The 14,461-nt window shown below is 32.0% G+C and overlaps 1 protein-coding gene and 1 long non-coding RNA gene across 5 annotated transcripts; both read left to right on the forward strand.

Annotated features, from left to right (window-relative positions):
* Nucleotides 1-823: 823 nt before the first annotated feature.
* Nucleotides 824-8,553, forward strand: LOC138128616 (uncharacterized). Of its 4 annotated transcripts, none has more exons than XM_069044813.1 (11): nucleotides 824-971; nucleotides 1,029-1,107; nucleotides 1,157-1,351; nucleotides 3,250-3,430; nucleotides 3,488-3,657; nucleotides 5,934-6,192; nucleotides 6,254-6,541; nucleotides 6,598-6,906; nucleotides 7,417-7,692; nucleotides 7,745-7,864; nucleotides 7,991-8,553. In XM_069044813.1, exons 5-11 carry the CDS (start codon nucleotides 3,628-3,630, stop codon nucleotides 8,131-8,133), a joined length of 1,425 nt encoding a protein of 474 aa, XP_068900914.1. In that variant the 5' UTR covers nucleotides 824-971; nucleotides 1,029-1,107; nucleotides 1,157-1,351; nucleotides 3,250-3,430; nucleotides 3,488-3,627; the 3' UTR covers nucleotides 8,134-8,553. The 4 variants fall into 4 exon arrangements, with proteins under 4 accessions (XP_068900914.1, XP_068900913.1, XP_068900915.1 ...); XM_069044812.1 differs by having other exon boundaries at nucleotides 3,250-3,426; XM_069044814.1 differs by having other exon boundaries at nucleotides 853-917; nucleotides 3,250-3,657.
* A 704-nt stretch (nucleotides 8,554-9,257) lies between these two features.
* LOC138127821 (uncharacterized) lies at nucleotides 9,258-14,192 on the forward strand. Its single transcript, XR_011158436.1, has 5 exons — nucleotides 9,258-9,463; nucleotides 10,732-10,868; nucleotides 11,654-11,953; nucleotides 12,015-12,070; nucleotides 12,134-14,192. It is a non-coding gene; the product is annotated as an uncharacterized lncRNA (long non-coding RNA).
* The last annotated feature ends 269 nt before the right edge of the window (nucleotides 14,193-14,461 follow it).

The raw sequence follows: 14,461 nt of genomic DNA on the forward strand, positions 1-14,461 counted from the left end.
TTTTCACTTGGAGTTGGCTTTGAACGAGTTTTTATTTTTTCTGTTACTTTAGACACACGCAAGAATGAACGACAAATGTCAGTCAGAAAATTTGTTACACAGTCTAGGACTGGTTTACAAATCTATGAGGGGCATGAAGACCAACTCAATAGACCGGGACCAATGGCTTAACGTGACTTCCGAATTGAAAATGAATTGGAACATGACCTATAAATTATAAAAAACATTTATTGAAATGTCAAACTTGTCAATGTCTGAGGTGCAACGGAAAAAAAAGAATGATCCAGAGCCAACCCTAAGTGAAAATTTTAATAGTCACACGTTAGCAACCTTTGTATTTTCGCTCACCGCAATTGTTTTGCGCTCCGTCACATCAACGTCACATCAAATCGCTCTGCTACAGAATGCGCCCAGTCGGTTTCGAGAACCTGTTTATTAATTTTTTTATTTATTTATTTATTTTTTATTCATAATATAGTCTACCAGTATACAATTCGAGAATGGAAAATTCTCGATTATACTCGACGTGTTATTTGAAACATCACTCGATCTACGATCTCATGGTGTTTTCGAGCAACACGTCTCGTATAATCGAGAATTTTCAATCCTCTAGTTGTATAATATATGAAAATTTACGAAACTGTTCAGCTAACTATGTTTTATGTTTTTCAAATCAAATATCCACGTTAAGTTTGCAAATGTATTGTGGGTTGCATTTTCAATTCCGTCGGACTCATTATCACCCAGTATTATTTCGTATCAAATAATATTAGGTAAGTATAATATTTCTGAATTCACAAATATTATTATCTAATTTATCTTTATCCAAATAGACATTACGAAATCTTATGGTTTACTTATTTGCACAAAACTGATATCTGTTGCTGCCTAAATACATCATTTTTAGTTAACTTTTGGTACGTAATATTCTGTTAATTCGAGAATAATTGTTGTGTGAGCATGCATAACAGGTAAATCACATGATTATGTTAATATTTAAGAATATTTTAATTGCATATAAAACTCAGTGTGTACCAGGACCATTACCATATTGAAGAATACGAAGAAACTGAAGTTAAAACAAACTCAACTAGAATGAACCTATTGGTAGATTTGATTTTTACGATATTCATTGCATTCAAATATTTTATTGTAGCAAGAGTCTCCGTTCTGCCCCCTAGTTCTCAAGTACTGGGATAACGAAAATAACTATTAGAACACCTTGTATGAAAAATTGGACACACGACATCTAGGAAATATTTCTAGAATTGAACAATTTATAGTCTTGCAATGTTTTCATGCTTAATACTACGCACAGAACCATCTACTTATGCTGACCTTAGAATAATTTGTAAGTACTTATAGCCATTGGCACCGTCGTAGTTTAAAATTACGAAGAGCTTGAAACCTTAGTTACACTTATTAAAATCGTAGTAACAATTGTTTTTAAGCTTGGTTTAAAAATAAGGATGCAAACGTCTATCTTATGTTGTCCACTTTCGTCTTTTAAAATGACCAGTTCCTCAAGGTTGTTTCCTCAATGTTCTTTGTTGGAAGAACTTGGTATCAAATCAATTGACTGAAAATAAAAGAATCTATCATTGAACATTAAGCGGAGTTTGGTTCAAACGACAAAATAAACAAATAAATGTTAAATAGAATATGATGGACTACGAAGAGTTTTCAAAGATAAACATTTCTTTAACATTCAGGAGGACGATCCTAGAGTTATATTTTTGCGTAATTTCACGAAGAAAAAGTATACGTTTAAGTTTATTACATTTTAGATCATTAAAAACTGGACAAAACGTAATTATTGTCCTTGAAAGTTAATCTATCAGAAAAAATAATTTATATTGCTTTACCAAAATAAATAGTAATGTGAAATAGTAGTAAAAATGTCTAAATCAATAACTATTTCCCAATTTCGATATTTCTAATGGTTTAATCATGCTTGTAGGTACAACAAAAAATACAAGAAAATAGACATGGACAATTTCATTAATTAATTTTTACATGTTAAACACACTTAAATTAACATTTTTACAATGCAGGTGCAAATGTGATTTTGGTGACTTTTTCACATTTCATACTTTACTTATTTTGATTTAAATTCTATTAAACTTTGTGAGTAAAGTAGGCTTTCATTGATTCTGTTATTTTATTTATATATTGTTAATGTAAATATTCTTGCCAACGACGTTTCACTTTAATTTGCCCATGCACATTTCACATGCCAGTGAATGTTTTATTCTATGCAATTTAACATTTGCTTCTAATTAGCAAGTTGCATCCTTTCTAAATTAAACATTTCTCTTAGAAGTAAAATTTTTCTTTCAAAAGTAATTACTATTAAAATTTTTAAACAACACAACGTTAATCAACGTACCAAAATACATACATATTTAAGGTTCACCTACTGTTCCTGTTTGAATTAATTTTTGAATAGTTGTAATACCGCTAGTAGTTTTTTTAAATTGTTTTCGCATAAAGAGTCTTCTTCTTATGTGCTTGTTACAAACATTACAATATTATCAAAAGGAAGAAGATTTTATATTTTAGAATTCAATCGTACGGAACATCCCTGAAACGAAATTAATGCCAGCTAAAATATATTTACGAGTATATCAAAATAGTTATTTTTGTGAGAGCCTCAGTCATAATTTTTGTGGTAAACATGTTTATTTTGCAGTAAAGAAAAATTTTCTATTTATATTTTATCGAATGAAGAGTTTTTTTTTTGTAGACACAATTAATTTTAAAATACAACAAATTTTTACACTCATCTCTATCTGGCCATTTTAGTACTGTTTTGTAAATAATAGTATATTAAAGAACGAGTTTTATAAGGGTTGATTTGGCGCACGAGTCCCAGGTGTAGAAAACGATCCGTAGCGGAGTTTTCTATGGGACGAGTTCGCCAATATCCTTATAAAACCAGTTTTTTATGTTATTTTTTAGAATTTGCACCCTTGTTTTAATTATAAAAAAAAAATATTCAAATTCTAGGGAATTTCGTATTAATTGGTAATTCAAGGTTACGGATGCAACTACATGTGGAACAGATGTTAAAAAGTAGAGTTTGAACATTAATATTGAAAGTTTTTTGGTGTAATACACTGAAATATTGATAAAAATTTTATTAAAGTACAGTGTACTTTAATAAAGCCATAAACGACTCCTACTGACTGACGTTTATAGACGTATTATAAACGCAAATTCTAAAAAAGTTAATGAAGTATTTTTTAGGTTCTATGGATCTGCAAATTATATGGTTGAAGATAGGACAATAATGAGAACTGTTACATAGAATAGAATGCCTTCTCTAACATAATTATTTGATAAAAGCTCCAGTGCAATGATTGCACTGACCCTAGATCACTTAATATACGTGAAGATTCAACGGAGAGAGTGATGATCGAAATAGTCAGTTAGACATGATAAACATATTTAATATGTGTGTATGTATTTTATAAAATAATTTTAGAAAGAAAGGAAACTACTATCGGGGAGATAGTAGTTACATAATACTAGAAAACTGTAAAACTTACAAGAACAACAACACTAACAAAATAATGTAACAATGAGGTTAAAAATGAATTTGAATGAGAAGAAGTATTAATTATCATGACTTACAGCAAAGGACAACAGCGTAAGGTAAGATAACACAATGTAACAAAATTTTGCAAATCTTGTATAAATGCGCATTCTTACATTGTTTATTAATGTTACCTGATTACAAGAATAACACTAGTAGTGGAACATTCGAACGTATTCTAGAAAATAACAAATAATTAAGTTGAATTAAAAAGTAAAACACCTACAAAAACCCCACCCAAAATGAGCTTGATGTTATTAAGTTTGAAAATTGACAATTACACTAGATCAAGTTTGCCAACCTCAACTATTTTACACTAAAATTTATTTAATCGAATATTTTCTTATCATTATTTATCAATTGCCGACCGGTTGTTGTGCCAGTGAAAATTTTCGCCGGAACAAATTTCTTCGTTCACCAAATTACGTAGGTAATTATCTAGTTTTAGCAATTTACGAATATGATTTATTGAATAATTATAAGATTTGTTCGGTTAAAGACGTCCAGAATTTTCTAAAAATAATTTAGACAAGCAGCCCGATGTTCACGTAGTTTTACTTGGAAATAATTCAAGGAGAACTTAATTCTGGTATATTACTACAAATTAAGAATAATTAACTTTTTGCACAGTTTATTAAGGCGTGGCAGCTCGGTAATGTAAATGTATTTGTCACCGCGGACGAGGGGAATTGTCTTCCAGAACGGCACAGGTAGTTTTTCCAAGGCGTGAGGCGAACGAATTAGTGCCGTTTCCTGCGTTCCCATTTCCTGCGCTACTGAAAATATTCCCGATTCGGGCGTCGTTACCTGCTGTGAGTGCCGTTTCGTGCGTTGGTCTGCTGACAATGCCGGATACGGTCATGTGCCGAGTACCTACCCAATATTTACTTAAGAAAGCATATTTTTAATCAAATACATTATACATAAATTTATTTCTCGTATTTACTATGTTTCGCTGTCAAATAATGTTATCCAAAACTCTCCAATAGGATAGCTGGATGCCGGTATATTTTCGCCGACCTGTGACGTCAGCTACGGCATGCGTTCCGTATTACAATGACTATTCAATTCACCTGTCATTTTTCAAATATTAACCTATAAAATAGCAGATATTTACTTTCGTAGCCTAGCAACAGAAAATTCCAGCGAATATTCCACTAGTGAAAATATAACTGGGTATTCCACTAGTGGTCGAAGTAAATATATTAAACTAACTTGGTTATTATTTTTATTCAAAGAAACTACTTCCTTACAAAGCTAATTGAACAATTTAAAAAATTAACTTTTTTACAATATTGGAAAATTCCTCCTTCTTTAAACGTATGTTCACCATTACTAATTTCACCCTCCCTGCTGTTGTTCAATTCAGTCGTCGTCGTTGTCGACGTAGTAGTTCTCATTTTTTCAACAATTGTCCTGTGCTGTTCGTTGTCCATTTGCAAATAAGACTTGATTGAATTGTGACATGTGATTTTTATTAACTGATGCTCGCCAACACCTGCTTTGGCCAGTGATGAGACGGTAGTGGATCTGATCGAATGATTAGATATTTTTCTTTTTTTAGTGTCCAACCCTATTTCTTCTGGCGCTGTTTTCACCCATTTTCCAATTTCATTTACTCCCACAGGAGAATTTTTGTACCAATAGTTCTTTCCATTAGAATTCCAAAATGGGTTAGGCGTCAGAAACATTCTCTCGGTCTTGACATTGTTGCCCCTCTTCGACAACAGCTTGTGGTACAGTCTATAATTATCTAATTTTTATAAATCAATTAAAAGGAAGGAAATATGAACTTACATGACAGGACAAAGTTCCGCGTTTTCATTCGGTATCAACCATTTACTTTCCGTTAACGTTTTGCACCGCCATGAGCAGTTTTGGAAAAAAGCTGTTTAAATCTTACCCTTTTACACGATTGGTGCATTCTCAATCGACTCTCAAACGCCTACTTCGACGCCAAATTAAAAAAAAAACACCTTTATATTCATAGTCCAGTCAGTAGAGCCTTACAAAAGGTGGGGTAGTAATGATCTTGAAATATGTTATTTGAGTAGTGACCCTTGGGGACGACGAGCGAGAACCGTCATCTTGAATGAAAGGTACAAAAAACATGTTTTCACAGAATAACTCGATAACCGTTTATTATATGAAAAAATCAACACCGACATTAACATTAACATTAACAAGAATGAATACTCTGAAAGACATTTCTACCTTGCTTATCCATATCTGAACCTAATATTCTGTTGGTGAATTGTCTATGCACTTTACTTGTAGATTTTACATTCTAGGCTTATTTCTGGTATACCTACAGCTATTTTTTGTTCTATTTTAGATTACAATGATAAGCCTCCTGTTATTCGTTTTATCCGTCACTATTCCATTGGTGTTTTCGGAAGACATTACTTTACGAAAGGGCAATGCAGTTATTTGTCTCAGCGACATCGATTCACCGATATATTTAGATCCACCGTTTATTGGAAAACATAACAATTCAACAAATTTTTTACAACTTGGAGACTGGGATAAGGACAACTGGATTATCAAAAATGAAAGTAAGATAATGGGTCCTGTTATCGACAAGAGATGGGGAGGTATTTTTTTTTATATAGAAAATATCTACTTACTTTTGAAAAAAAATGCACCTCATTTCAGATTTTAAGGTTTACATAAACAAAACGTTCTCACTGGACTCAGTGGTAAAGACGTTGTCAGTATATTCCCCAGGTGAAACTCACTTATGTCTAAGAAAAGAGATAAAAGGGCGTAAGTTCGATTTAAATGTCACTGAGCCAGGCTGGACTCATTTCACTCTTACAATTGCTAATCTAAACGTACACCTATTACAAAATGATAAAACTGTTGTTAACGAAACGATTGATTTTGAACCAAAGGTGATAATGTTTCGAAGAGCCAACGAGACATCGTGGAAATCTCACGAATGTAAGTATTTCGAAAATAAAATTGTCAATGGTGCCATACAATTTCTAAATATTTAGATCAGTTCAGATGGTCAGATACAGTTACAAATGGGACACCAACTACCCTTGCCATTCCACCCATTGCAAAAGAATGTTTAATGGTGTATTTATATCTATGTGAAAATTGCAGCTTGAGAATTCCAGAATTCAATCGTACATTTACATTTCGCTACGAAAACGGTTTAAATTCTTGGCAAACTAACAGGATTGATATTACACCCAAGAAGGAAACCAAAGTCAGTTTGGTGAAACAAAAGACTGATGATAATGAAGATGGTTATTGGGGAATTGATATTGCGGAATGTCCAGATATTATAGACAATAAAGGTAAATTTGAACTACTTCTCTTAATAGGTTCTACAGGTCGATTCGTTAGCGATGAGCCTGTCATGAAGATGCGTCGTAGACTGGGGGCCCGATTTCAAGTTGACTTGCGACAGTCGCACTTCTTGTTGTCATGGTAACGGCGATACAGAGAAAGATGACGCATATTGGTAATTAATGTGTAGGACAAAGATAGCTACATATTTATGCTACCCCACAAATGCGACCATGACTTGAAATCTGGTTGTGGGACGAGTTCAAGTTGAGAATAAGGGAAGTTGGTCCATACTCTACCAGTGGTGTGCAGAACCAATTAGGCTTGTGGTTTTGTATTTGTGAATTGTCTGTGGTCAATCATAAACACAGCCCTGTGTTGCGTTCACGTCTTTTTTAGTGTTTTAATGTTGCGTACGCCACTGGATCAGCAATTTGGCCACTCCCACAGGCTCATCTCAACTGAATCGCGCTATACTTTATTAAACATCCTTTTGATTTTTGATTTTTTTTTAATAGCTGTCTACAGGGAAAATGTTTCCATGAACGCAAATAATTCAACGACACTCTGCCGGCATTTACATGCTCAACATGGGGTTGAAATCAAAATAAATTATGAAAACCAAACTCAGGAAGATGGGTTTTCTTGTGAACCTGGAAAACTAGGCAACAACTGCACGATCAGGTGTAAAGATATTCTAGGCGTGGATAAACAATACTGTCAAGAATATAAAATTTGCTATGACTCAAAATGCGAATGTGCCTGGGGCTACAAGGGATCAGAATGTGACTCCCGTAAGTACTAACTTAATATTGTTGATTTAAGTGCAATAAATAATTGTCGTAGAATGTGACAAGGGGCACTGGGGATTGTCGTGCAGGAGTATTTGTCAAGAGGGATGTGAAAAATGCCATCACATAACTGGGAAATGTGCAGATAGTGCCAATATTGGCATGATTATTGGAAGTAAGTTGCATTTGATTGTTCACTTTATGAAACTGTTTTGTTGTGATTGTTTCTGGAGTCATTATTTTCCTTTAATCAGTTTAATCTGTATTTAATTCTAATGGAATGGCATTTTTTTTGTTACAGTAATAATAATTGGAGGTGGCGCATTGCTACTAGTATTTCTGGCAGAAATAAAATTTCATTTAATTGAACGTTGGAAGTTGAGATACCAAGGAGTTAGTACAGAAAATACGGATCATAGATGCGAGGCCATCGAGATGGAATAAACCTCATTTGCACCCTATCTTATTGCGCAGTTTTTATTATTTATTGATTTATTTATTTGTTTTTTATTTTTTTTATTACTCATGGAGGATAAGTACTTTCTTGGCTCACGTTATTGTGTTCCTATGAACGCATGTTTGTTTCCATCCGGAGATCATGCAAAATGAAATAAACACGCAAATCGATGCTAGCCCTATGTCTTGATTTTTTATTTAATTATTAATTGAAAAAAAAAACATGCACACATTTTATTTTAAAAAGTAACATTCAGTGACAGATGACGAATGTTTGTATATAATTGTTATACATATTTGTTAAAGATAAAAATTAAATGAAGATACTTTGAGTTTGCGTTGGTAATTTGTTAAATTTATGATTATAATGTCTGAAATAAAAAGTTATGTTATTTTGGTTTCACTTAATTTTTGTTATTTTTTCTATGGACCCCCAGAACTCGCTAAAAAAACTATTAATAATGAATGAAAAATTTTATAAATGACACGCTACGGCACTTTTTTTAACGCAAAATGCGCGCAAAAATGAACCGCTATAACACTTTTTTTTACGCTTCTTGACCGATTCAAAAATCAAAAATTTTATGAACGTAAACGAATGAAAAAACTTGCACCTTTTTTTACAGACGTTAAAATTTTTTTTAGCTATTATCTCATGAAAGCTATGTATTTCTCGACGTTGCTTTAGCAACATAGGGTAGGTATAACTGAATCCTTTCCCTTCAAACATTGGTAAAAAGCAATAATCCTGTGAATATCCTCATCTCTTCGTTGGTGATTATAAGATAATGATTATTGTTCTGGGCCGCGAAAATGTTTATTTGCAATGTCACATATTCTATGATTTCATTATGAAAAATTATACCAACAACTATATTTTTAAAGATCCAGCTTCATGTTACCAAGGCGTATTTCAGTGTCCTTGTTTCTAGTTAAACGTACTTCATTTTGAAATAGAAAACTTAGAAACAACTTTGTTTGGATTGAGTAAACGCAAAGTAAGAAGAGCAAATTTCTGTGTCGACCTCTGACGTTTTGGTGCTCAACATTTATAAAAATGGATAAAATAGAATGCATACAGATAAAATTGACATTTCAAAATACATCAGTAGATAACAATAACTTGAGTGTGCTTAATTGATATAACGAAAAAGTTGCTTAAACCAAAGCTGTGTCGCCATATTTGATTTGATTGTCTTCCGTTATCGGTGGATTTATATTAGTTTAGAAAGTTTGTTGCCGCTTAAGACTATAATTTCCTCCAGTGAAATAGAAGATATTTCCTCATTCAACGTTTTCGTCTGTTGTTGACCTTTTGGTAAGTTGCCTTCAAACAAACAAATTTAATATTGCGTCAAACAGAAAACTGATAAGCAAGAAATATTGATCTGTTATCTACTTCGACAACTGCGTAGTAAATTGTTCATAAGTTTTCTTACCAAAAATATTGAAAAATCCATCCTCACTTATATTAATTTGGTACTTCTCATAAGGTATTTATTTTTAACAAATCTACCATTAAAAGGCAGTTTTAATCATTGCCATTGTTTATAATTACATAATTATAAAATATATAGCAAATATAAAACAGAAGTCTTTACATGGGAGATACTTTAAAGAACTGGAACAACAAGAAGTTAATGTTCAGGCCTCTCATGCATGGCTTAAGAAATCAAATATTCACCCTGAAACGGAGGGTTTTATATTTGCAATACAAGATCGTGTTATAAATACAAGAAATTATAAAAAACACATATGCGGTTTACAATCGATAATTGATAAATGTAGGATTTGCGGGAAATAATTGAACACATCATTTCTTCTTGCACCGTTTTGGCTCAAAGCGAATATAAAAAACGTCACGATATATTCGCTAAAATTATACACATGAATTTAGCTGTTAAATTCAATTTATTAAAGAATACACAACCACATTATACTTATACACCAGAAAGTTGTTTGGAAAATGATAGTTACAAGTTATATTTTGATAGAACAATTTTAACTGACATTCATATTAAGCATAACAGACCAGACATTATAATTTTAAATAAACAACAAAAGCAAGCATATCTTTTAGATATAGCTGTTCCAAGTTCACATAATATAACACAGACATATAACACAAAAATTAATAAATATTTAGAGCTCTCCGTTGCTATGAGAAATCTTTGGTGTTTAGAAAAAATTTCGATTTTACCACTTGTAATTTCAGCAACGGGAATAATACCGCAATCTCTTTTTAAAAATTTAAAAATTCTGGATTTAGATAACACATTGGTAGTTGAAATTCAAAAAGGTATATTATTATACTCATGTCACACCGTGAGGAAGTTCCTTAATATTGACACAGAACATAATACACAACAAAGTCAAAATGCGGAGGCGAGACGCCGGTAATTATGTTGATAAGCACTGCACTATTACTTGATAGTAATATCCGTAATAGTGTATGTACTCCGGCAAAATTGCCGTGCCGCCGGGTGGAGGTGGGATAGTACAATAAAATTAATATTCTTATTACTTATTTTTCTATGCTTTTAATCGCTCTTATTCCAGTGAAATAGTAAAATTTGTTTCTTTTAGTTTAGTTTAAGCGATGGGGACAATTAGGAAAGGTCTATTGCTGTTTTTCCTTCTTTTTGGATACTTCTTATCAAGAGTGGATTCAGAAAATGGGAAGTTAATATGTGTCAAAAATGATAACTTTACTGAAAAAAATGGTAAGAAATAGTTTATTAACAAGTTTTTTGCAATGATTCTTAAATACTATTCTGTTTCTATTAATTTTTAAAGAGAATAACTTAAAAAAAGTTGTCATGTACCAAATGTCTATAGAAACAGTAGTAATTCTTTATTCTTTTAAAATATTGAAGCAACTTATCTGTAACGCTTTCAGATTATTCTCAATCTGTAATATCTATATCTATCTGTTAGATTCAATATTCTATGAAATTGATATTTTTTAAATGATTTCGTTTTCGAGTGGAAAATATTTTTTATGTAAGCAAGCACCGACACTGCTAGTAATTAAAAGAAAAGCCTAATGAGGATACAATGAAAGATGTAAAATAATTGTGTTACTGTTAAAATATTATCATGAGAAAACAAAGTAGTTCAAAAATTGGCTGATTTTGAACTAACTTTGAAAAAATACAGTAATATAATAATTTTGCATGAAAGTTATCTCAGCTTGTCTTTTCATAACTACTACGAAAATCAATGAAGTTCAGCAACGTCTGGCGTGGTCAGTGTTTCGACGGGTGGTCGCCGCCGCCGGTACTAATTTCAGTCTCTTATCCGTAATGTGATTTGGACAAAAACAAATTCAAAAACAAATTTTGACGTGAATGTCTTGTAAAAAGTGGGCGTATAGCAAAGTAAATAATATTATAAGAAACAGAACTTTCAAAGGAATTATCACCACTTATCTGTAACAAAAAACAAATCCGGACGCGATGCCCCCTTGTACAATTTGAAGATAAAATTAATTGTTTTTTTTTTGCAGTTTTTGAAAGTGAGTATGTAAGTTTCTCTTCCACAAATTTCGTCTCATTTTCAATCATTCTACCTGCAAATGAAGAAGATATTAATCTGTCAGTTTATGTTGCTACGAAACCAGTACCACTACTACATGAAGTTACCTTTACAAGCACCGCAAAATTGTACAACTACGAGATTATTAGCACAAATAGCGAAATACTGGTAATAGAAAACGACATCATTATTAAAAGATACAATGCTAATGGTTCTCTTCACGAAGTTGTAGCTAAAACTTTAAAAGTTGTTAATTGGTACATTCAATATTGTAAGTGATGTTTGCCAAAATTTTGTCTTTTTGTAATTATGGTTCATAATGATGATTACAGATGAATGTCAAGGAGACCACAGGAGTAACAAACATATTTAAATGTCGACAATAAAGGTAATTATAGAGATAGATTTCTGAAAATAGTGTACATATTTCTATTATTATTTATATTTTCAGGAAATAAAGTATCATCACCGTTTATTTTAACAGTGACTGTAACGGTGATCTACTGCATTAGAATAATGTTTTAGTTTAGTTACGTAGATTAATACGTGGGAATAATAAAACCGTTACCGTCTAAGATTTTACATACAGAATGATTTTGAAAGTTGTGCAGATATTTTAATCACGAGCTACTGGCTTCATGTAGAACTCGGAAAAAATGTTTAAAAAATTCTATGTCAAAAAATAAAATGACATTTATTTTTTGAGCTACAATTTTTTTTTATTGCTTTTAGTCTTCTACGTTGTCAAACAAACTCGTAGGTAAAATTTCGGCACATTTTAAAAATACACCCTAAATATCATATTTTATATAACGTACAATGCGGTTTCCTTGTTTTAAAGCATATTTCCTATAGGTTACTTCGCATTGGCGTACATTTTAAAATCACCCTGTATATGTAGGTATGTCCGAAAAAATTAGTTTAAAGGTTTTATTGTTCCTAATTGTGTTTTCATGTCGGGTGGTTTACAAGTCATTTAGATGGCCTTTTTTTGTTGAAACAAATATTATTGAAATCAGAGGAATGTGATTTTAAAAATAAGTATGTAATCAAGTTTTCCAGCGAAAAACTTTAATCTAATGTAATCCACCCGATATACTTTTATTTTTAATAAGACTTAACATAAACTATCCTGAGAGAATAAATGTGAAGACAGTAGTTTTGAAACGATCGGAAACAATATAAACCAGATCGTTTTCAAAACGCATTATGTTTTATAATGAAAACTGTCGATTTGTTCTTTGAGATCGTCTAACCATAGAACGAAACCAGTGCAGTGGTTGGTTCAAATTTGATGAATCTAGAATAATTGCAACACTGTTTTGCTGAGCATTGTGACCAGTCGCGTAGCCAGTTCACATTGCATGGGGGAGGTTCGGGACCTTACCGGATGTGAGGAGGAGGATGTGTTTCATTAATTGTTAGCATTTCTCAGATTTACGTATCACTTTTAAAATGATCTCAATAGTGGGAATTGAAATCATTGCAATTGTGATTTAAGAAGGAATTGAGATTTATTTCAGAGTAACCTATGTTTGGTAACTTTCTTATTATCCGATCCTTCTGCGCATTTTTTAATGACAGATAATTCTTGATTTTAAGTATTGTGACGAGTTATTACAACTACTGGTAAAATGTATCAATACCATTTGTGTATATACAGAATAGTTTCATACATATTTTAACCAGTGGCAGATTCCGATGTCAAAAGGCTTTCAACGATAAAATATTGAGTCATACATCAAAAACTGGCAAAAATGACCATATCGGTCTTTTCACTATGTATGTATTAGTAAATGCCATTCTTCGCTAATTTATTAATTATTTATTCCACTTTGTACAACAGATGTCATGAATGTCATAATAGAAGCAAACAATTGTTGATAGAGAAAACATTGGTATTATTAAAGGTCGCTTTAGTTTCATTTTAACAACAATTTCTTAGGATCACCCCGGCAGCTTGTTTTAACGTAAAATATTTTCATTTATCTGCAGTTATTAAAAGGTGGTAGTAAACTTTTCAACATGCTTTATCGTCAACAATTTTAACGTTAGGAACTAAACATTTTTGTAAGAGTATCTAGGGGTCGGAATCTACCAGCGGTTAAAGTTTGTATGATACTATATGAATCACCTTGTATACACGAGTATATACATGTATGAACCATTGATAACATGTATCACAACCATTGGTAATACATATCCTAATTAGTCACGTAATTGTGAGTGGAAAAAAATCTTATTTGACAATTACAATTTTAGACGATTTTGCTGAGAAACAGCGTCAAAAGATTGTTCATTGTTGAAAAGCTTTTATCTGAAGAATTAACCACCTTAGCGTGTAATGCCAAAGTGGTATTACCGATAGCGTGATACTTAGGTACAATTGGCATTAATAAAATTAAATAATCTTAACACAATTGTTAAATGGTGTAAAATAAGTCCATATTGTATTGTATTGTATTGTATTTCAAAAGTGGTTTATTAATTTGAATAAATTTTAAAATATCTCTTCATTGTTATTCATACGAAGACCTCGATCCTCGACGTAAAAGAGAAGAAAACCGAACGTACCGCGAAGATGCTCTAACGGTAGTCATGGACGTTAACAATGCAGTTATGTAATAACATATTATTCAATGAGCGTGCAATGGTAGCTATTACGCACGAGAACTTCTGCAACAATTCTATTCCGTGCTATTACACGGGAATAGAATACTATAATTATGACAAATGTATCTTGCATTGTAGCATAGCACTATTTTGATTTCTCACTGGT

This window comes from Tenebrio molitor, chromosome 4, assembly GCF_963966145.1.
Source record: "Tenebrio molitor chromosome 4, icTenMoli1.1, whole genome shotgun sequence".
Classification (NCBI taxonomy): Eukaryota; Metazoa; Arthropoda; class Insecta; order Coleoptera; family Tenebrionidae; genus Tenebrio; species Tenebrio molitor.

Excerpts from the sequence above, each read along its gene's own strand:
- LOC138128616 (XM_069044813.1), top strand. The coding sequence starts at position 3,628 with ATGACTTACAGCAAAGGACAACAGCGTAAG. Across the intron at positions 3,658-5,933 it reads GCAAAGGACAACAGCGTAAG|ATTACAATGATAAGCCTCCT; the intron begins GTAAGATAACAC and ends GTTCTATTTTAG. Across the intron at positions 6,542-6,597 it reads ATCGTGGAAATCTCACGAAT|ATCAGTTCAGATGGTCAGAT; the intron begins GTAAGTATTTCG and ends CTAAATATTTAG.